Raw genomic sequence first — 20904 nt, 5'->3', positions numbered from 1 at the left:
TAGATAAAAAAGTATTTTAAGATTAAAGATTTACTTTCTTTTTACCTTACGTTTAATATAGGTTTAAGAAAGAAAAGTAGTACTAGTAAATAAATAGTAAATTATAGAAAGGTAGAGTATCTAAATCTCTTTTAAATTAAGAGTTTCTTATTTCTATATCTACCTTAATAGCAAAGATATTAAAGTTTAAAAAGATAGACTTTTTTTTTAACTTTTTATTTGTGTCACCCCACTGTATATAAAAATAAATATCTCTTTCTACTTATTTATAAGATACTATTTTAAATTACTAAAGTAAAATAGTTTATAAAAGTAGATATTATTTAAGCCTTCTACTAGATATATATAGTAGAGAGAGATAAATAAAAAATAGTATTCTATACCTAATTTAGGCTATATAAATAGCTAGTTACTCTATTTAGCCTTACTAATACTTTTAGTATATTTTAATAATATATTAATTAGGTACTCTAAAAAGACTTAGATATATACTACTTAGCTTATATAGATAATATACTTATTTACTTAGATAGATTATAAAAAGATTATAAATACTAGGTTAAAATAATTATTTAGAAACTTAGAGTAGTAGGCCTATAACTAAATATTAATAAATATAACTTTAGTATTAAGAAGACTAAGTACCTAAAGTTTATAATAGAGGTAGGTAATAGTATTTAAATAAACTTAAAGAAAATAGTAGTAATCTATACTTAGGAATAGCTAAAGAGTATTAAGAGTATTTAAAGTTTTATAAGATTTACTAACTTCTACTAATAGTTTATTAAGGAATTCTTAGAAATTATTACTTTACTAACTAAACTTACTAAAAAAGGCGTAGTATTCTAATAAAAAGAACTTTAAAAAATAGTATTTTTTAAGCTTAAAAGTACCTTTATTTCTAAGCTAGTATTAGCTAACTTTAACCTAGACCTAGAAATAGTAATAAAATATAATACTTTTACGTAAGTAACTAGTAGAGTCTTTTTATAGTTAAGAAAAAATAGGCTACTTTATATAGTAGTATACTACTTAGTAAAGAATATAGTAGCTAAGGTAAACTATACTATATATAATAAGAAGCTATTAGCTATTATAAAGTATATTAATTAATAAGGTACTAAACTTTAGTTAGTTCTAAAGTTTACTATTATTATAAATTATAAGAACCTAAAGTATTTCTATACTATAAGGCTACTATTTAAGAGGTATATATACTAGTTAAATATACTTAGCTAATTTAATTTAACCTTTATATACTACCTAAAAAAGGTTAATAGAAGGGCTAATATACTCTTTTAAAAAAAAAAGAATCTACTAATAAGCTAAAATAATAAGTATATAAAGATAAGAAAATTCTAGCTTTTATAGCTATATATAAAAAGCTAACTCTAACTTAAAAAAAAGAAAAAGGTAGATATTTTATTCTACTACTAAATATAAAGTCTATAGCTTTAGAAACCTAATAATATACCTCTAGTAAATTATAACCTTTTACTAAAACCTAATAGTATACTTATAAAAATTACTACTAACTTTACCTTAGCCTATAACAGCTTAGAAAAGCTTAAGAAAATATAAGAAGTTATAGCTAAAAATAACCTAATATATAAGAGAGTAAAGAAGGCTATAGAAATAAGTTAAAAAAAGTTTCTTTTAAACTTAAACTTAAAAGTTTTATTAGTAAAGTATACTATTAATAAAAAAGAGTTTTTATACTACTAAAAGTAAAAATAAGTACTAGATTTAAAAGAACTATATACTAAAATTATTTTAAAAACCTATAAATTCTTAGCTATAAGCTATTTAGGCTATAAAAATACCTATATAATTCTAGCTTATAACTACTTCTTTCTAAAAATATTATTTATAATAAGGTAATTTATTTAAAACTATAATATATATAAAAGAACTAAGGCTTAAAGAGAACTAAAAAGAAAACTACTAAGACTACTCTTCTTTCTAAATAAAGTATAGAAGAAAATCTTAATAGACTTTATTATTAATTTACTTATAAGTAATAAGTACTAGTACTTTATAGTAGTTATAAATAGGCTAAGTAAAGATATAATACTTATTTTATTAAAAGATCTAAATACCTAAATAGTAATAAGAGCTTTTATAAAAAAAGTAGTAGCCTACTATTAGTTTTTAGATACTATTATATCTAACTATAGTAGCTAGTTTATTAGAGATTTTTAAAAAACCCTTTATAAAAAATTAAGTATTACCTATTAGGTATTTACTAGCTACTATCTAGAAACTAATAATACTACTAAAAGAATAAATAGTACTATAAAATCCTACTTATAGGCCTATATTAAATAAAAATAAGATAACTAGGTACTAATATATTCTACTACTTAAATTACTATTAAAGGAAAGAATATAGTATTTACTAATATTAGCTTATTCTTTCTATAATATAGATATAATATAGATATAGTATAAGAAGATATAGAATAGGTAATCTAGTAATAATATTAGAGGCTTAATAATCTAAAGAAGTTAGCTAAAATACTTACTATAAAATTTATAGAAATACTAGTTTATATATAAGTAAAAATAGTAAAAGCCTAATAACTTTAAGAAATCTAGGCTAATTACTATTAATAAAAAGTATTATAACTATAAGAGAGGGACTAAGTATAGCTATAGTATAAAAAATACTTCTTTAATAGTAGGCTAAGTAAGAAACTAAACTAAAAAAATATAAAGTTTTAAGTAAAAGAAGTAATCTTTCTTTATACTATAAGATTAAATACTTCTTTAGGTATTTACTTAGTATTTTATATAAATAAGCTATAGCTATACTTTAAAAACTCTCTAGTAGAATAAGATACTAATAATTACTAACCTAAAAGTATATTAGAAAATATTAATAAAGAACTAGAAAACTACTAGAAAATTAAAGAAATTATAAGTAAAAGGTAGAAATAATATAGTAGAAGGCATAAGAAATAATACCTAGTTAAATAGAAAAACTATACTATAACTTTATAAAAGCTAGTAGAAAACCTTAAAGAAGCTAAAGTACTAGATAGCTAGTTAGCCTTTTTTAAAAAAAAATAAAATAATATTAGTAAATTACTAAAGGATTTTTAAAAGGGTTCTTCTAATAAACTATAATAAAGCTAAGGCTTCTAGTAATAATAGAGTAGAGGTAGAGAAAGTAATATTTTTAGTAATAAGTACTATAAGAAACTATAAGCAGTTTACTAATAGATACTCTTACTAAAGCTAAAAATATAAATAGTTAAGAAAATTAAAATATTACTAAAAGAAAAAGAAGAGAAAATTAGTTAATAAGTATAAAATTAACTACCTATAAGTAGCTAAAGTATTACTAATAGAGTACTATAAGCCTAAAATACAATACTATATTAGGTATTTACTAGAATACTAAAGAAAAAACCTAAAGAACTACTATTATATTACCTTATCTTTACTACTAATAGTAGTATTATCCTTAAAAGTATCTTAATTACTAGTACTACTATTATTCTTATAAATAGGTAGCTCTTAAGGCTTAAAAGAAAAAGAAATAAGCTTAGTAATAATATTAATAAAATACTTAGTCTAACCTTTAGTAGTTTTAGCCTAGAAAAGTATAAAAATTAGCTAAAAAAGTAGTAAAACTAAGAAAGAAACTTACTAAAACTAAAATAGCTTTACTTTAATAATTAAGTATAGCCTAAATATTACTAAGCTTAACTATAATAGTATAAAGAAGTAACTTAGTAATAGTATTACTAAGGTTATTATTTTAATACCTAAGTTAACTAATAGACTTCTTTTTAGTCTTTTACTAAGCCTTAATAAGCTTAGGACCTAACTTATTAAAGTATAAAGTAATAGACTTTATAAATATATTACTAAAAAGAATAGTAAAGAGACTATAAAGAAAGATAACTTTAGCTTTAAACTAATTAAAAACCTACTTAAAAATTAATTAGTAGTACCTAAGTAAAGATAAATATTACTTACTTTATAATAAGTAGTATACTACTTTTAAGAGTAGTAATTATAAAACTACTTACTTTTTTTAAAGATATAGGTCTTTCTATCTTTTAAAAGATAGTAGGTATAACCTAAGTAAATAGGTAGCTAAAGAGGCTAGTAGCTTTTAGTAATAAAGGTAAAAGTAGAAGTAGAAATAATACTAGTAGTAATAGATAAGTAAGTAGTAAAGTATAAAACTAATAAAATAAGAAGTTAGTAAAGAAAAAAGTAAATTTAATAAACTAAATAAACTTATAAGTAAAAGTAAGGCCTTCTTATTACTTTTAGTAGTAGAATAAGTTTACTTTTTTACTAAAAACTTCTTTAAAGAGCTAGTAGCTATAAAAAAGAACTTAGAAAATAATATAGGCTTCTTAGGTAAACCTATTATTATAGTAGTAAGTAAAATAGAAGTTAAGGTAGGTAAAGTTAGTATAGCTATAGTAAAAAATTATATATAAAGGTAGGTTAATATATTATATTATAGTAAGGTTAAAATATAAAATTTTTTACTAGAAAGGAGCTTATATAATAGGCTAGGCCTAGTAGAACTTTAGTAAGTAAAGCCTTAAAGCTTAGCTACCCTAACTACTAACACCTACTAGAAATAGCTAGTATACTACTAGAAGGACTATAAGTAGAGAAAAACTAGTACTATAGATTCTTAGTAAATTTATCTAATTTATACTAGTAACTACTCTTAGGGTTAGCCCCTTACACTACCTAAGAAATAAAGATATTTTATAATACTTTAAGCTTAATAAAAAACTTAAAGTATAGTATTATAGGATTAGAGTTTAGCTTCTTCTTATATAAGTCTATAAGACTAATAAAGCTTTTTTTAATACTTAGCTCTTTTAACTTAATAAGCTTACTACTAAGTAGTATAATAATACTACTCTAATTAAAAATAAGAGCTACTTTAAGTAAGCTTTTATAGATTCTAGGTATACTGCCTAAAATAAAAGAATTATAGTAGTAATCTAGAAGGTATAATACCTTACTACAGAGCTATATAATTAATATAGAATAAGGATAAAGCTAGAAGTAGTAGTAATAGTATTAGTAATAGTAATAGTAATAGTAATAGAAAGTAGAGAGCTAATAACTTATTACTAGGTTAAACTTTAGCTACTATAGTTAGTATAAATAATAAAACCTAATAAAAATTAAAACGCGTATATAAAAATATAATAATAAGATTATACATTAATCTCTATTCTCTAGGGCTAACTAGAGTTATATAAGAAGTAGGTGTTTTAAATAATATAATAATAGAATTATATAGTATAAGTCTAGAGATCTTTAATATTAAAATTCCCTTTAATATAGATATTATACTAAGGTACTGTGTTAGTATAATTTACACTAGTACTAAGTATTCTATAGAATAAAATTAGGTAAATATAAACTCTATACTATATATAGGTAAATTTATACTATATATATATATACTTAGTAATTTTCTTAAATTTCTTATTACTAGTACTACTATTAACTATAATAATATTCCTCTAGCCTACTATATATAAGCTAAAAACTTACTTATTAATACTATCTTATTTATATACTTATAATAGAGTATACCTATAAGCCTGCTTATAATAGAGTCTACCTATAATAGAGCTTATAATAGAGCCTACCTATAATAGAGCTTATAATTAAGCCTACCTAGGAGCCTACTTATAATAGATTCTAACTAATATAGAGTTTATAATTAAGCCTACCTATAAGCCTACCTATAAGCCTATCTATAAGCCTACCTATAAGTCTACCTATAAGCCTACTTATAATTAAGCTTTGATTTAAGCTTATAATTAAGCTATAAATTAAGCTAATAACTAGGCTAGATTTTAACTTATAATTAAGCTAGATTTTAATTTATAATTAAACTTAGATTTAAGCTTATAATTAAGCTAATAAGTAACTTAGATAGAAATATATAGAAAGAATTTATTATTTATATAAATTATCTATAAAACTAAAAAAGAAATTTTAATATATATACTATTATATATATACTTACTCTACGTTTTATACTGTAATGTAGTGTAAAATGTAGTCTTTCTTCTGTGTTTTTTACCTAATAAAGCTCCGGGGTAAATTACCTGATTTTGTACCTTAGTGACAACATTGACTTGCTGACGCGATCTTATTAGCTAATAGCCGGGTCGAAATCGAAATCCGCGCGTTATATGTAGCGGATCATGAGATGGCTTTTCGCTAAAATTCAACAGCACAGCCTGCTTTGTGTAGCACAATGCTTAGTCGTGGCGGCCTTACATAGATATGTTATCTCTTTTCTCTGTTGCCCAGGTTTCCAATTATTTAAAACCTCGTTCCCGATATTTGTTCACAATCGTCTTCGCTTTAACTACAAGATAACAATATGCCTCTCAGCATGCACATCCCAGGTTTGCGCAAAAAATCCGAAGTGGCCTACCACGTAGTAGAGGCGGGCATACGTACCGGGAAAATCTCAGGCAAACATGCTCAAATTCCAGACTGGCCTTCTGAGCCGCGACGCATAGAGCGCACATTGCTTTGGATCTTTGCCGATTTCGCTCTACTCACGCTCCCCATAGCATTCATAGGTAAATCACATTTCTAATTTTTGATAGAAGTCAGCCTTACCAAAGCAGTACTCGCAATTCTGGCTTCTGGGCTGGACGGGCAACCCACTTCTCGATTGGGAAAAGACATACAAAATGCGTCTCTTCTCGGTCCAACCATATTTCCTCTCGCTTTCGCAGCGTTGGGTGGCCGGAGTCTCAAGAACATTGCGTTATGGAATGCCGAAAGAGGTACAACGCTTGGAGTAAGTTGCTGTCGCTCCCACTTGGAGGGTTTTACTGAATACTGTCTAGGTTCTCGAGCTCCTTGTTGGTAGTCGAAGTTTTGTGGCCGCAGTAGGCCACGCGATCAATCTTCGTTCGCCTAGTCTTCTTGCTTTCGGCATACTTATTCTTTGGACACTTTCGCCCTTGGGAGGCCAAAGTGCTTTACGATTGGTGTCGGAGACAAACCGTACGATATCAGTAAACGGTCCTGTGTATTACGCAAATGTCGATGCGTGGAGTGGCTACATGGTCGTGACCGCTGCTTGGCCTGACAACGTAAACACTGCGAATTCTGTGAGTGCTACTGTTTCGATGAGTCTGTTGACTTCTAAGACCTGGGACAACTCATCGTTCGATGTGTGGTCTCATCCTAAGGTACCTCGCATTGAAGATCTTGAGCGCGATGAGGCCGAGAATCAAAACGAACGCCCGTGGTACATTATCGACAGATCTACACCCGCCAACTATGCATCACTCACTGGTGTTCCTATCTTGAATTTGGAAGTCAATGTTCTCACGAATCTGACAATTCCATATGAGTACATGTACTTCGACTGCAGCAAGAAGATGGATGAATCACCCGACGACGAACAGCATGATGTGCCGACTTATTTGCGTAGCCTGGTACCAAACCTTTACGGTCCCAATCTCAATACCCTCGTCGAAAACAACTCCACGAGTTTCGTTGATCTATTTACGGCTAGTGCAGGCGGGTTCGAAGACTATAGCAGCAGCTTTTTCCTCTACGGGACCAGGAGCGAAAACAACAACAGAACCTACGCAGTGCCTGACAGACTTTTGTACGGTACCATAAATATAGACACCCGCGTTTTTCTCTACGAATGCTCTATGAAGAGCGTGTTGACAGAGATTAACGTGGTGTGTCTGTCAGACGACTGCGTAGTCGAGCGCGTACGCCGCCTGGACAAACCTCGAAACAAACGAGGCACTGGCTGGAACAACGAATACAATGGTACGCCATACGATGTGATGCACGATAATATTACCAATGCCAGGTTTTTCCAGTACTTCACTACCATCGCACCGGTCAACAGCAATCCTCATCCCATCGACAGCTATGTCTACGGCGCTACTCCGTGGGGTGAGGGCGGGTTTAGGCACGTTGCTTCTCCACATGAATGGGATAATGTATCTACTATCGACATATCAAATCGACTGACACGAGTATTGAACACATACTGGGACACCTCGCGTTGGAGCAATGCAGTCACTCGAAACGACTTCTTTACAAAACCCACTTTTTTGAATTCCACCAGTTCAGAAGACGAAACTTGGGGTTACACAAACTTGAACATGAACATAACAAACGCCCAAATCAGCCATCAGATCCTCATCTATGAAGCCCACTTCTTATGGGTTGCGGCTTCCGTTGTGTGCTCGACTATCCTTTTTCTTCTCGGTACCTTCAGCTTCTTCCTATCGCTCACAACAACAGCACCAGATATATTCGATTACGTATCATCGTTTACGAGAGATAACCCCCATATCATTGGGCTGCAAGGAGGATCATCGCTTGATGGGGGAGATCGCGCGCGTCTGCTTCGAAATCTGCCAGTCCAATTAGGCGATGTTGATGCAGATGCAAAGGAAGGCTATATCGCGTTGAGGAGTATAGAAGGGGAGAGAGACTGTCAAAGGCGGCGGGTCCAGAAGGGAAGACTATATCGGTAGAATGATATACTTGCATAGCGATCAGATCTCAGTTAAACACAGAAGATGAACAGAAGAGTGTACAAACAGGGTATGCCTAGATTCCTCTCCGGCCAATGTTCATTGTTATCAATAAGTTGTTTTTACCGTGACAATAACCAAACTGTGACTTTGTTGTTGTGATACTCCACTTGGTCATTAACTTATACTGAAAAAAAATGACGACAATGCACCTGTAAGATCACTCACAAAGAGCGCTCGTATTTGTGCAGTACTTTTCATCAATCAAACACGAGTGGTCATGATTCATCCATCGGGCAACCAGATAAGTCTTTTAGATTAGGATTAAATGTGGATGGCATATGCGTCTGAACCACCCGTTTCCATATAGGTCATGCACATATCTACTCATATATTTACGTGACTAAGAATAGTCTTTAGATCCGACGCATGTATCAATCAGTCACGAACGAAAGATTCCTTGCATTGCTTGTTCTTACAGAGGCTAAGGTCATTTCAAACACTCCTTATAACTGATACCTATTGTGAAATTACCCTCAAGAGGCTACGACCTCTGGCAGTCCTTGTCTGCTCAAGGATCCTATCCAAACGAACTATAACCTACTATCAAGCGCTAAGAGTCCGGATCTTCCGATACTTGTTAGCAAAAAGTGCTAACCCCTTCAACTCTCCATCTCCTGTACTTGTGTGAAGATAGGAATGTTGATATCAAACGTTTCATCCGCTCCGGCCACCCTACCCAATATGCACCTTGTCTTCAACCTCGTCTTCTCAGACATACCCGCTACATGCTGACTCCAAACATGGTTCATCAAGGTTTCCACAGATCCATAGATCCCAGTGACATTACCCTCAACTGAGCAAAACACACAACCATAATTTCCATCGTCATACGATCCCTCTGATGTTTTCTTCTTTACGTGGCTCTTTGCGAGAAATATCCAGCGATACCGTACGCCAGCTTTTGATTTGTAAATCTGAGGGTCGACGACCATTTCCCTCTTATTCTTCTTGGTAGGGTGTGGCGCGGAGAATGTGTCACCTTTGAAGCTGCATGTCTGGCATTCCCAAATTGTTTTCGTGTTGTACATTCCTTGAGGTAGTGTGCGCATTGCAAGGCCCTTCTTGACATCTTCTCGGACCGCCCATGCGCCCTTGCAGAAGCCCCAGTAGTTGTTGTCCTTACAGGGTCGGCCATCCATCATGTTTTGTTTATCGGCAGGTCCACCTTGGATAGTGTCGGAGCGTATAGAACCGCGGAGACCACTACGGCCAGGAAGGATGCCCATCGTTGCTGAGAGACTACTGTCAGTGGATGTTCTCGACGGCGCCGAAGCGCTGTCATGTCGCAAACCGGCGGCGGCAGGGGCTGTCGCTGTCGCGGTGGCCGTTGCTGCAGCTGTTGCAAACACGGATGCCGTTATGGTACATTCACTGGCGTCGCTATGCGTACTCGCCGTATCACGTACGACAGATGGGGTTAGGTGGTAGCGCGGCCGTGGCGGCTTGGTGTTCTTGTCTTCTTCTTGTATGCAGGGTGTTGAAAGTTGACGTGACGATGTGAAGGAGGTAGGAGAAGGTGAGTGAGGTTGATGAGGTGTGGTAAATTGCGTTTGTGATACTGGACTCATGTTCATACGAGATGCGTTTGGTGCATGGGGTGATGTTTCCATCCACAGTGGTGTGTTTGTAGATGTACTCGATGCACGTCTTGGTTGTTGGGGTGATAATGGCGCAATGGGTGTCGTAAATGTCAGATCCGCAGACGTATAAGGAGTGAGAGGTGGCGAATGAATACTACCATTTGCGTTGACTTGTTGGTATTGCGTATGGGATGGCATTGACAAGGGCGAATGACAAGAGTGGTCGGGCTGTGGGGAATGTGGTGGGGTTTGTGTGAGTGATCTCTTCGACGAGCTTGAGCTGTTACGATCGAGTGATTGGGCCTCGGAGTGTGTCGAACTCGAAGCAGATGTAGTTGACCAACGGTGCTGGTCCGACTGCTGTTGTATGTGGCGAAATGGACTTTTGGCCATGTACTGTTGATTGCAAAACCCTTGATCGTGCTGTGCACCGAAGAAGTTTTGGTTGAACGCTGGATGTAGCAGTGGTCCATCCGCCCTGTTCTCCTCCGAGGTCTGGGGTGAATTTTGGAGCATTTGCATCGCGTCTCCATTTAACCCCGTTGAATTTCTTTGGTTTGATTCGTTTGCGTTGAGTGTAGCCAGGGTATCCCGCCTCGCAAGATTTTGATGCCCACTCCACGGGTCACTTGGCCCGTGATTGACCTGTAGACTCTTGTACGAGGATATGATTTCATCAATATCTTCCATAATGGTTGCACGATCTTCCGTCCCCCTCGCATCGACCAATTGTTCAAGCGCAGCACTGAAGTTGATGTTTGCAGCCTGTACAGACGTGTTGGAAGGACCAGCGGCAGATGAAGTAGACATGCTATTCCTGCGTTTCATCTGGAAATAATGCGCTAAACCGCGTTTTTCTTCCTTCGAGTTCGCCCGCGTAGAGATAGTCACAGCTGTTGGGATATAGTTATCTGGTATCGGACTCGTCGGGGAATAGTTGTTCGCCTGCATTGTATGCACCGACGTCTCAGAGAAGCGGTTCGTCGGGCCTCTAGGCATTTGCTGCAGCTGCCGTGTCAGAGGTCGTGTGACCAGGATCCTTTGTTTCAGCTCGTCCAAAGTCACGAATGTGTCCTTGCGATTCATGATCGAAGCCTCATGTAGGATCTTGAGGTTTAGTACGGCGTTCTGAGACGTTGTCAGTGCGTTCTGTGCTGTATGGTGTAAGGGCTTATAATCATAGTCGTACCTCGTACTTCACTGCCATCTGTAGACTTTTGATTATCTCTGCCTGCATGATGACAGCAATGTGTAAGAGACGATCTCGAGCGACAGCTACAAAGACAATTGACCATATAAGCTTAGTTTCGAGTTGGGCTAATCATTGAGTAGAGCTTACCATCGCCGACCCGTATATGGTCGCCAAGTTCTTTCATATCTTGCGCATAGCGAAACCCGATTTGGTGTTCACCGGTTTCGAGCGAATCCTGCAGCTGTCGCTCTTCAAACTCTTGTTGCGCCTGAGTTCGCGCGTTGCGACGCTTCTGCTTCAGATGCTTGAGAAGCTCTGATCCGCCATGGAATGCTGAAATCACTGCCGAGACGGCAGCGACAACCTGTACGATACCAACAGCGTCAGTATATCTATATGTCTCGACGGTAGGTGTTTGTGATGATGCATGGCTATTTCCTGTCAAGGTATGACCGAGTGGTGAAAATCATGTCCAAACTGGGAAGACGTAGGAAACACTTCGGTCAAGGTACCTCAAGACCAGACATTACGGCAACTGCACGCCCCGTGTGCTGTTTCTATGCGACGCGATTTGGCTAGGCTGAAGGCGACCTATCAGCTGCAGTGACATTCGCTGTGCCGGCAAACGACGACGGAATTGAGGATCCTCCAAGCAGGGATAACAGAGCAAGGACGGCTTCGACGACTTTGGGATTTCCACCTTGTGTATCGAGTTACTGGGTACAAGGTCGCTTGGTAGTTTGGCAGGTGCAACCCGATAGCCCCGACTGACGATCGTCCAACTGACGCGGAGACGGATCAAGAAACGCGTGTTCGAAAGGAAGCAAGCAGCCAGGAAAACGAAGGCAGGTGACGGAGGTGGAGAAGGAAGAGAGAGCACCAAGCAGGCCAGGAGATGCCTAGCAATGGCAGCTCAGCCTCACGCCTTATTCCCCTCCCCCAAGGCCCAGCAGGCTACAGGCATGCTTGATTGAAGTGCGCCCGCCTGGTATCGTCAACTGCTCTTCCAATGATAGCGGTCCGTGGCGGTGGACTAGACGGGCCATGTGCAGAATGGGGGCCACCTACTTGAGGGCGGGCCAATGGCTCTTATCGATTTGGTGCCATTGCAAGCGCAGCTAGCGGGGCCACGGCCGGCGAGCTGTAGAGGCGCTGTTGTCCCGTGAACTGGACTTGTTCATCCAGGTAGCAGCCATGGAAGCTCGGCGTTGTCGGCGGCTGGGTCCGCACGCCCACGTTTCCGTCAGACTTAGTGGCGACCAGAGCTCATTATCAATCCAAGTCAGCTGGACCTCGTTTGCAAAGGCGAAGCTAGTCAACGTTATCGGAGCACGGTTCCATGCGGGAGAAAAGTGGACGAAATTCGATAGCGGGGTAGGGGTTTCACACAGCCACAAGCCACAACACCGCAAACCCACCTACCAATATCCATGCTTTTGCGACATCCTTATGCAACTGCCAACAGCTCATACGATGTCGTGACGAGCAGCTGAGTTGGTGCAAGACGCTGCCGAACCTCACCGGACGGCACTGGCCCAAGTCACCGGTATCTCGCTTGGGCTCGACTGATCTCTCACGACTCTTCGTACGCAAGGGGCCGTTCATAGGACCAATCACTGCTCACTGCTCGCTGACCTATTGAATCACAAGGCCGAGTACTATCGAGCCTTCTGGGCGGAGTTTAGAGAGTAGGTAGTTCACGCGCCAATTTACTCACTGCCGTCAAATGTAACACACCAAGACGCGATCGGATAAAAGCTTATTTGAGCACTACTAGATAGTCTGCGGGGACCTTTGTGCTACCCTCCATCCTATCTCGATATCTTTCATCTTCCCGAGATGCCGCGCAGCGGTGAGTGAGCCTCAAAGCTCCATTCCAAGCGGTACAAAGAAAAACATGGAATTTCGAGATGCCGTCACCTACACTGTCGCCAGACTAAATCATACGCCTCCAGAATGCTTCAAGACCGAAAAGTAACTAAACAAAAATAACGCCAAGTGGATAGACAAATGAAACATGAAATTGAGACGTTTAAAGAGAGTACCGTTGGATCAAGCATCCACCAGCATCACCCTCTGACTCCTACGGTTACCGACCTCAACAATAGTCGGCGTGAGCGTACGTCTCTCCACAAACCGCTGCGGACTCCCAACATCGGATGTTGCCCCGGTTCTCAATGAAGGCCTGGGACTCTTTGCTCGAGAGACGGAAACAGAGCGCGCAATGCCCACCGTCGCTTTGTTCTCCGCCTTGCGGCTCACGGATACAGAACGCGCAATACCAAGAGTTGCGCGATCTTGCGGCTGGTCATGGATCTCATCAGGCGTCAACGGGGGTGAGAGTAGTGCTTCGAGATTCTCTAGCGGGGAAGGAATGTCCAACGGTGCTGAGGAAGGGTGAGACGAGAGGGCAGAGAGTTTGGTGACGCGAGGTTGTCTTTGCGACGCGAGACGTGTGAGAGTCTGAATTACAGAAGGTTCTTCGTCATGCAATGATCTCGGGGTTGAGACAGGCGTCGGCTCGCTTTTTGGGGCCTCCATGGGCTCTGCAATTTGGACATCTACATCCCGCTTTGTAATCGTGAGCAGTCGCGGAAGATTTTCTTGCTTTGACTGCTTGTCCTCTCGACTGATATTCCACCCTTGGCTGTCCCCACCAGCTGTGTTGTCTACGATGACAGTGATCAACTCAGAATCAGAATCGTAGCCGCGTACCGAACCTGATGTGAGTGCCGGCCGTCGCGGCTTCACTTTCATAGTTGCCGTTGGTTCAGGTTTGGGAATGCTAGGTGTACTGTTGCCTTCGCCAGAGGTGGGCGATAACGTCTGACTGAGAGGCGAGTTTGCAGGCGTGGTTCGAGACCTGTTCCGGTTCCTAGACGCTGGACGCGGAGATGGTGGTCGTCCGGCATTTGTAGGAGGAAACAGGGAAAGTTTGAGCTGGGGGGACGGGAGCATTGGTGATGTTGCCCTTCGCTTTGGCGGATGGTCCAATAGATTCCCCTCTTCCAACCCCTATTTAGGCGTCAGTAATCTTACAACATTTCGAGCACAATTTCGTTGCGTACCTTGATCGACAACCCACTTGGTGGTCGGATCTTCTCAGCATTGGCTTGCCTTCGTTCCAATAATGACACATTTTGGCTCGGTGGTTGCTGGAGAACAGTGCCAAACATCACACTATATCTCTCCAGCTTCTCGTCGGGAATGCTGATATCTAACAGGGGTATCTCCTGCGGTGTACCAACAGTCATAATTTGTGGGCTCGACATGACTTCTACTTGGGGAACAGTTGGAGAGCGCTTGAAAAGGCTTCGTAATGGCGCTTTAACGGTCTCGGTCTGCGCGACTTGCAACGGTTTTAGAGCAAGGCCATTCGTATGAATACTAGGGGCCGTAGAGGCTCTCTTTATCCTCGTTCGTCGATGCTCAGTCGGATTGACTTCAACTGTCCATGCGCGCTGTCTGGGTTGGGGTGGTTGTGGAAACGCAGCAGGCTCGTCTTCCGCGCTGCGAGATTTACGACTGTCTGGCTTGTAGGCGGGAGGCGACAATGCATTGATTTCTTTGTTTGGCTCTTCTGGTATTTGTGTGTCCAGCGATTCATTGGTATGGTGGCTGTCCGCGCGATCTGTAGCGACAGTCGATACCACCTGATAAAACGATTGCTTGTCCTGCTGGGTAGGAGGCCGCGCGGTTCTCTTGAACAAGGATTTCCACCGGCTGAGTTTTGACTTGGGTGGATTCTGGCGGGCGTTGTCAGACGAAGTGATTACTGCGCGACGATTCCCCGTGTCAGTATTTTCGTCTGAAGACTCAGTATTGTATTCCGGAGTCTGAGGTGTTGCAATATTCCAATGCGATCCTCTAGTCGGGCTTCCCAACGCAATACCAATAACTCCAGTGTGATCGTCCAGCCCCCCTCTACCTTCTGCACTAGATAAAACAACTGTCGAGCTCGAGAGCGCAGGCAAACTCTGGATGTGGTCCTGGGAGTAGAGTGAAGGTACCGGATTCGTCTTCTTGTGGAACAACGGTGGTCGATCTCCAGGCCCATTGGCCGTTCTCGGCCGTGTTGTCATGTTGGGAATCTCCGGCTTCCTCAAGGGTGTCGAGATGGGTACGGCTAACTTGTGCATGTCGATTTCGGCTTTGGAATTGTTCGGTAGCGGTAGGGGATGCGGCGTTTCCTCTTGACGAACATCCTTACGGCTACCCCTCAGCAGTCGCAACGACTTTGATCTTGTGAGTAAGCCAGGCATGATGTTTGTTTCACGAACGTTTTGGAGAATGAATTGATGAAATATGAGCTAAAGGAGTGACTAGAAGAAGAAAAACGATGACACCTTATCAAAAGAGTGGACGGCTCCAGAGAACCTATGACTGCACAAGCGACCAGGCTGTTGTGGGAGGTGGAAGAAGGAAGAGAGACAGAGATGAACGATATGCATAATGATCAACGATGCGCCTGGGCAACCAGCTTGACCGCCTCCACATTGCTCGTCTCCAAGCCCGCGGCATCCAAGTCATCTTGACTGTGACTGGGCGTAAGGGACAAATTGCGCGAAATTACGAACACGTCGATGGACTGGGGTGAGGGTGATCCGCACAACGTGCGGGAGGGAGGGCCCTGCGTTTGATAAACGTCTACTAGTATCGATTGGAGGTCTATAATGCTTCATGTTGTTAATTACACTACAACTTACGACTGTGACATCCATGTCAGTACTTGTTGCGGTAGTGGTCAGAATCATTCGATCAAGGCATTGCTTGTATTGAGAGTCGTGCCGTTTGACGATGCAATTCGAGTTTCAGCAGGGATGCAGGGACGGTGAGATCTGGGACGCCGTTAATTTCGTTATGCTGCCAAGCGGGTCCTCACCATCGGACGACGGCGCACGTTGAGCCTCGACCCGCGACGGCACACAGAAGACGGCAACCTTCCACAGCGCCTTGGGATCGCGGCACAACACGACCAAAGGAACTCAAGTGTGCCTCTTCGAATGCTGGTGACTGACAAGATCTCTCGTTGTGTAAGCAGAATTCTGGCACCGTCTCAAGTTTCAACAACCGAGTCGCGAACACGCAGCAAGATTGCAGTCATTCCGTTATCGTGCACAGCTCGTTGGAGGATGGAAGAAGATTATTACCGCGGGAAAGCGCCGATAAGCTTGTCGCAACCCTCGACATTCTACACTATGTGTTCTGACTCTCAATCTTCTGAGAGCGACTTGCCCGGCCTCCAATTCTTATACCGCTCCGCCTCCTCCGCGACCGTATGTGGGACATGTTTATCCAGAGCCTGTTGAAAATGGCACATTCTTACCAACGGCTCGCTCTCAGGTGCTCTCTCGTAATCCGAGATTGCAAATTCCACAGCAACAGAACATAGACCGCTGATATCGGCTCCACTGCTCCCCTCAGTCTTTGCGGCGACAACACTGAGGTCGACGTCCGCAGCAAGTGGTCGCTTCCTAGTGTGGATTTGCAAGATCTGTTGGCGAGCTTCATGGGTAGGGAGGCCGATGTGGATGTGTGCGTCGAAGCGACCTGTGCGAATGAGTGCCGAGTCGAGGATGTCAGGGCGATTTGTTGCGCCGATGATAAAGACGTCTTTGAGTGCTTCAATACCGTCCATCTCGTTGAGTAGCGTCGCGACAACGTTGAGACCGCTGTCTTGCGACTTCTCGCGTGATTTGCCAATCGAATCAATCTCGTCGAAGAAAATGATGCACGGTTTTGCTGCGCGCGCGCGACGGAATACGTCGCGGATTGCTCGCTCGGATTCTCCTACATACATCTTTATGAGTTCAGAGCCTTTGACCGCGAGAAAGTTTTGGTTGGATTCAGTTGCCACTGCTTGGGCGATCAACGTTTTTGCGCAACCTGGAGGACCATAAAGGAGTACGCCTTTGCGCGATTGAGGACCGCCAAACTTGGCGTCAAGATCAGGATACTAGAGATGGTCAGCACTGATAATCATGATGTTCTGTGCAAAACTTACCTTGAATGGACGGATTGTAATGGCCTCAAGTAGGGCGCGGACATGGTCTAAGCCAGCGATATCTGTCCATCTAACCTTCGGGACTTCAAGGATGCTTTCTTTCATCACAGTCGGTTGAACTTGGTCAATAACATGGTCAAAGTCTTCCTGTGTAACGAAGTCCATATGCTCAACAACACTCCCGAAAGTTGTCTTCTTATTATCGTCCAGAGACTCGTACACCGTCTGCACTCGTCGATTTCTTGCGAGGCCACATAGTTTGTGAATGTCGCGCCCAACAAACCCGTGTGAGCGCTCTGCCAAAGTAACGAAATTGACGCTATTGAGTGTTCGATCTGGTCCAAGTATTTGACGAAAGATGTCTTCTCTCTGTTCCGCATTGGGCGGAAAGACCTCCAGTTCGACCTTGAATGCTGAGGTTGTGCGCAGACTTGTGTCAACATCGTATACGCTGCGAGCTGACGCAGCGACCACCACCTGAGTGCCTTCCAACTTTGATATCTCCGTCCTTAGTCTGGTCACTAGTGACTCTGCTTTTTCGAGAAACTTGTCCAGGTTGTCCATCAGAATCAAACTGGGTTGGTTCTCGAGAGCATCCTCGAATGTGTCAGAGATTGCCTTGGCCTGACCTTTGGAGTTGACATCTGGATTGATTCGATACACCTCCTGCCACGGACAGTCGGCTAATCGCTCAAGGATTAGGCTTTTACCAGTACCCTCTGGTCCATGCAGAAGAAATGCAGTGGGCCCAAGGAGATGTGGGTCAGGAAGTGTGCATGCGGCGTTTGTGAGGAAGAACAGATTCTTATTGATTGTAGCAATGTGATCCGACAGCCCTCCAATACCAAAGCTCTCGACTTGCAGGATAGTTGATGGAGTCTGTCCGGACTGCTGAGCAGGAAGCTCAGTCGTAGTGGTGATTTTAGTCTTGACGGGATCGAAGTACAGTGCGTGCTTCCCGTCAGGTTGGGGCTCGATGCTTCTCACGGTTACGCGGAGTTTGAGTCCCCTTAGCTGAGCTTTTGGTCCCTTCTGTTGTATCGAGAAGCTATATCCAGGAAGGACCATGTCGATATCCACTGTGTGATGTTAGTTTAAGCAAATCACTTGAAGACTGGTTGTGGCTTACCCTACCTAAAGCATGCCGAACCCAGTACAAAAGCTCCTCGGTAGAAGCAAACTTGGCTACTTGCTCTGAAGACTCTGCAACGTCAATCTCCACTGACTTGAGAGGCTTCCAGGAGTCACTAGCTTTCTCAAGAAAGATAGGTTCGTTTAGTGATAGTTCGTGTTGCTCTCGTAGAAGGTCCGTGACCTTTGCGATGGGCTTGTTTCCAGGGTTAGTTTGAGAAGCGAGCCAGGCCACAGCGTAGCCCTTGAACCCAGCGGACGTCTTCAGGCGAACTAGATCGCCGTTCGTGAGGCCAAGATTCTTCTGCTCTTTTTGAGACAGGTGGACTCGAAAAGCACCCTCGAGCGCATTGCCCGGAGTATTGGGCGGATTCCGCTCCAAGGGCCGAAGCGCGAACGCCGTCGCTGTACTCATTGAGAATCTGGTCGATGCCTCTTTTGGAGTGATGCTTCTTCGTCACGGCAATATTCTGTCGCGTGCGGAAGACGCAGTGTTGGAGTGACTCAGCGAGACCAACCTAACCCCGCCAGCCTTAGCGTAGAATTGGTCACGCAGCTTTTTCTACGAGTCGCGTCGAGCAGTGAGCGTCCGATGCGTGCAATGTAACGGGATTCTGCAATTGATGCCACCGCCGCGCCTTTCTCGACATCTGCGGCCATGTCATCCCCCATGGAGCGCCCACCAGGCCCGTTGCGCCCCGAACACGGCCCGCGACAAGTCTTCGATCGCCCACGGTAGCCCTACGCAGAGCTTGAGATCCCCCGCGCAGCCCGCGACCAGCTGGTGGAATTCGGTAGTCAACAGAACAGCCTCGTCGGGTTTTGAGGATGCCAGCGCACCTTCCACGTCAATCGCACCTTCCTCGCCAACACCAACGTCTGAGCATGAGGAAAGAGCGCAACCCAAGGATGAGCCAGGCGAAGCCTTACCAGGGCTCACAATAACCAAGCACGTCACCCAGAAAGGAGCACGCCTGAAAAGTACAGAACGAACCCTCAGCTTCCACACCACACCACCGCCCGCAGACCCGGTTTCGAAAGTCAGGGAAGACGCAAAGCCATATGGGCCAGGTGCTCCGGAGTTCAGGTCTGAAAGCCGCACAAACAACGAGTACGAGGGAGCTACGAGGCGGCGGTCGCAACTCGCAGAGCGGCAAGCAGCGTCGCTGCGTCAGGGCCTGCAATCTCCACAGACACGAGTAGATGAAACGGTACGACATCTGGTGTTGACCCACACGAATTGGGGCCAGGCACACGACAAGGATACACAACCTACGAATGGAGCGGTCAAGAAAACTGCGCATGAGGATACCGTCAAGCAAGACCCAACATCTGTGACGAGCTCAATATCGAACAATATAGAGCAACGTGACGTCCCGCCAAACGAGAGCACTCGGAATCCACAGACCCAAGAAGACATCCCTGTGCAGCAACAACTTCAGCAGCTGTTAGAGCAAGTCAAGCTGTTGCAGGAGAGACTCGACGGAAAGCTTTCATCTGACACTTCTCCTTCGGCAACCACCCCTCCTACCGCTGCCTCGTTCGCAAAACACGAAGCGCCCCTGAAGACGGGACCCGCCGGACATGTCGAGGAGCGTCAACGTCCATATCCCTTGTCGGTTTCAACGTCTTCGACCAGTTGGCGTAGGTACCATGGCAGGATACGCCCGAGCTTCTCTCCTCCTGAACACGCCATCTGGGCGGCTATCAGACGATATCGGGCGTCGACGAGGCTTGTCAAAGATGTCCTTGCATCGCTGCGCAAGATCTCATCGTCCAAAGTAAAGCCGATTGCGTCTGTGATACAAAGTCGACTTCGTGAAATGGCAAGAGACCCGTTCTTAGAGGATGACTACAAAATGAGTATCATCCTGAAAGACTACAAGGATTCAGATCGTCTGTCTTCAGTAACATCGGTTGCGGACACGAGTTTGCATCCAATCAAAGCGATGAAGTCAGACACAATCGTTTCAAACAACGGGTCCTCTGGCCGAGCCACAGAAGCCGCATCTTTCAACCATTCGACGTACAAGTTTCTGGGACTGGAATCGTATCACGATGACGCACGCCCGAACAAGGAGTCAGCGGACACTGAATATTCTCGACTAATAGCAGTTGAGCAACACGACGCAAACGCCCATGAGAAAGCAGCGGCCAACGAGGTGGAAAACAGCAGGACAACACACATATCGAGGGATCAGAACAACGACAGCCAGAAGCTTGTACGACAAATCCATACGCAATCACAGTTGACGAAGACGTCCGATCAACCCGAGACAAAAAGGCCAACCAGTTTCAGAGTTACATTCGATACACAAAACCCACCCTCGCCTACAACAAAGACACTACAGAAGCCTGTATTGGATGCGAAAGAGTCAGTCAAGTCCACGGGTGGAACAT

At 42.2% G+C, this 20904-nt stretch overlaps 4 protein-coding genes across 4 annotated transcripts; 1 reads left to right on the top strand and 3 right to left on the bottom strand.

Moving 5' to 3' along the window:
• The first annotated feature begins 6243 nt into the window (after positions 1-6243).
• On the top strand, positions 6244-8628 carry P153DRAFT_428514 (uncharacterized protein). Its single transcript, XM_033672720.1, has 3 exons — positions 6244-6596; positions 6645-6820; positions 6870-8628. Exons 1-3 carry the CDS (start codon positions 6392-6394, stop codon positions 8532-8534), a joined length of 2046 nt encoding a protein of 681 aa, XP_033527957.1. The 5' UTR covers positions 6244-6391; the 3' UTR covers positions 8535-8628.
• A 568-nt stretch (positions 8629-9196) lies between these two features.
• Positions 9197-11896, bottom strand: P153DRAFT_353902 (uncharacterized protein; the record flags this gene model as incomplete). The annotated part of the gene is made up of 4 exons (XM_033666468.1): positions 9197-11305; positions 11367-11452; positions 11517-11733; positions 11882-11896. 4 exons carry the CDS (start codon positions 11894-11896, stop codon positions 9197-9199), a joined length of 2427 nt encoding a protein of 808 aa, XP_033527956.1.
• Positions 11897-13421: 1525 nt separating this feature from the next.
• P153DRAFT_373149 (uncharacterized protein) lies at positions 13422-15631 on the bottom strand (the record flags this gene model as incomplete). Its single annotated transcript, XM_033669444.1, has 2 exons — positions 13422-14384; positions 14438-15631. The coding sequence occupies 2 exons, from the start codon at positions 15629-15631 to the stop codon at positions 13422-13424; spliced, it is 2157 nt and encodes a 718-aa protein (XP_033527955.1).
• Positions 15632-16581: 950 nt separating this feature from the next.
• P153DRAFT_332489 (AAA-domain-containing protein) lies at positions 16582-18919 on the bottom strand (the record flags this gene model as incomplete). The annotated part of the gene is made up of 3 exons (XM_033665512.1): positions 16582-17325; positions 17374-18452; positions 18508-18919. The coding sequence occupies 3 exons, from the start codon at positions 18917-18919 to the stop codon at positions 16582-16584; spliced, it is 2235 nt and encodes a 744-aa protein (XP_033527954.1).
• Positions 18920-20904: the final 1985 nt, after the last annotated feature.

Source organism: Dothidotthia symphoricarpi (genome assembly GCF_010015815.1).
Source record: "Dothidotthia symphoricarpi CBS 119687 unplaced genomic scaffold P153scaffold_3, whole genome shotgun sequence".
Classification (NCBI taxonomy): domain Eukaryota; kingdom Fungi; phylum Ascomycota; class Dothideomycetes; order Pleosporales; family Dothidotthiaceae; genus Dothidotthia; species Dothidotthia symphoricarpi.
This window is presented reverse-complemented; position numbering and strand designations above follow the sequence as displayed.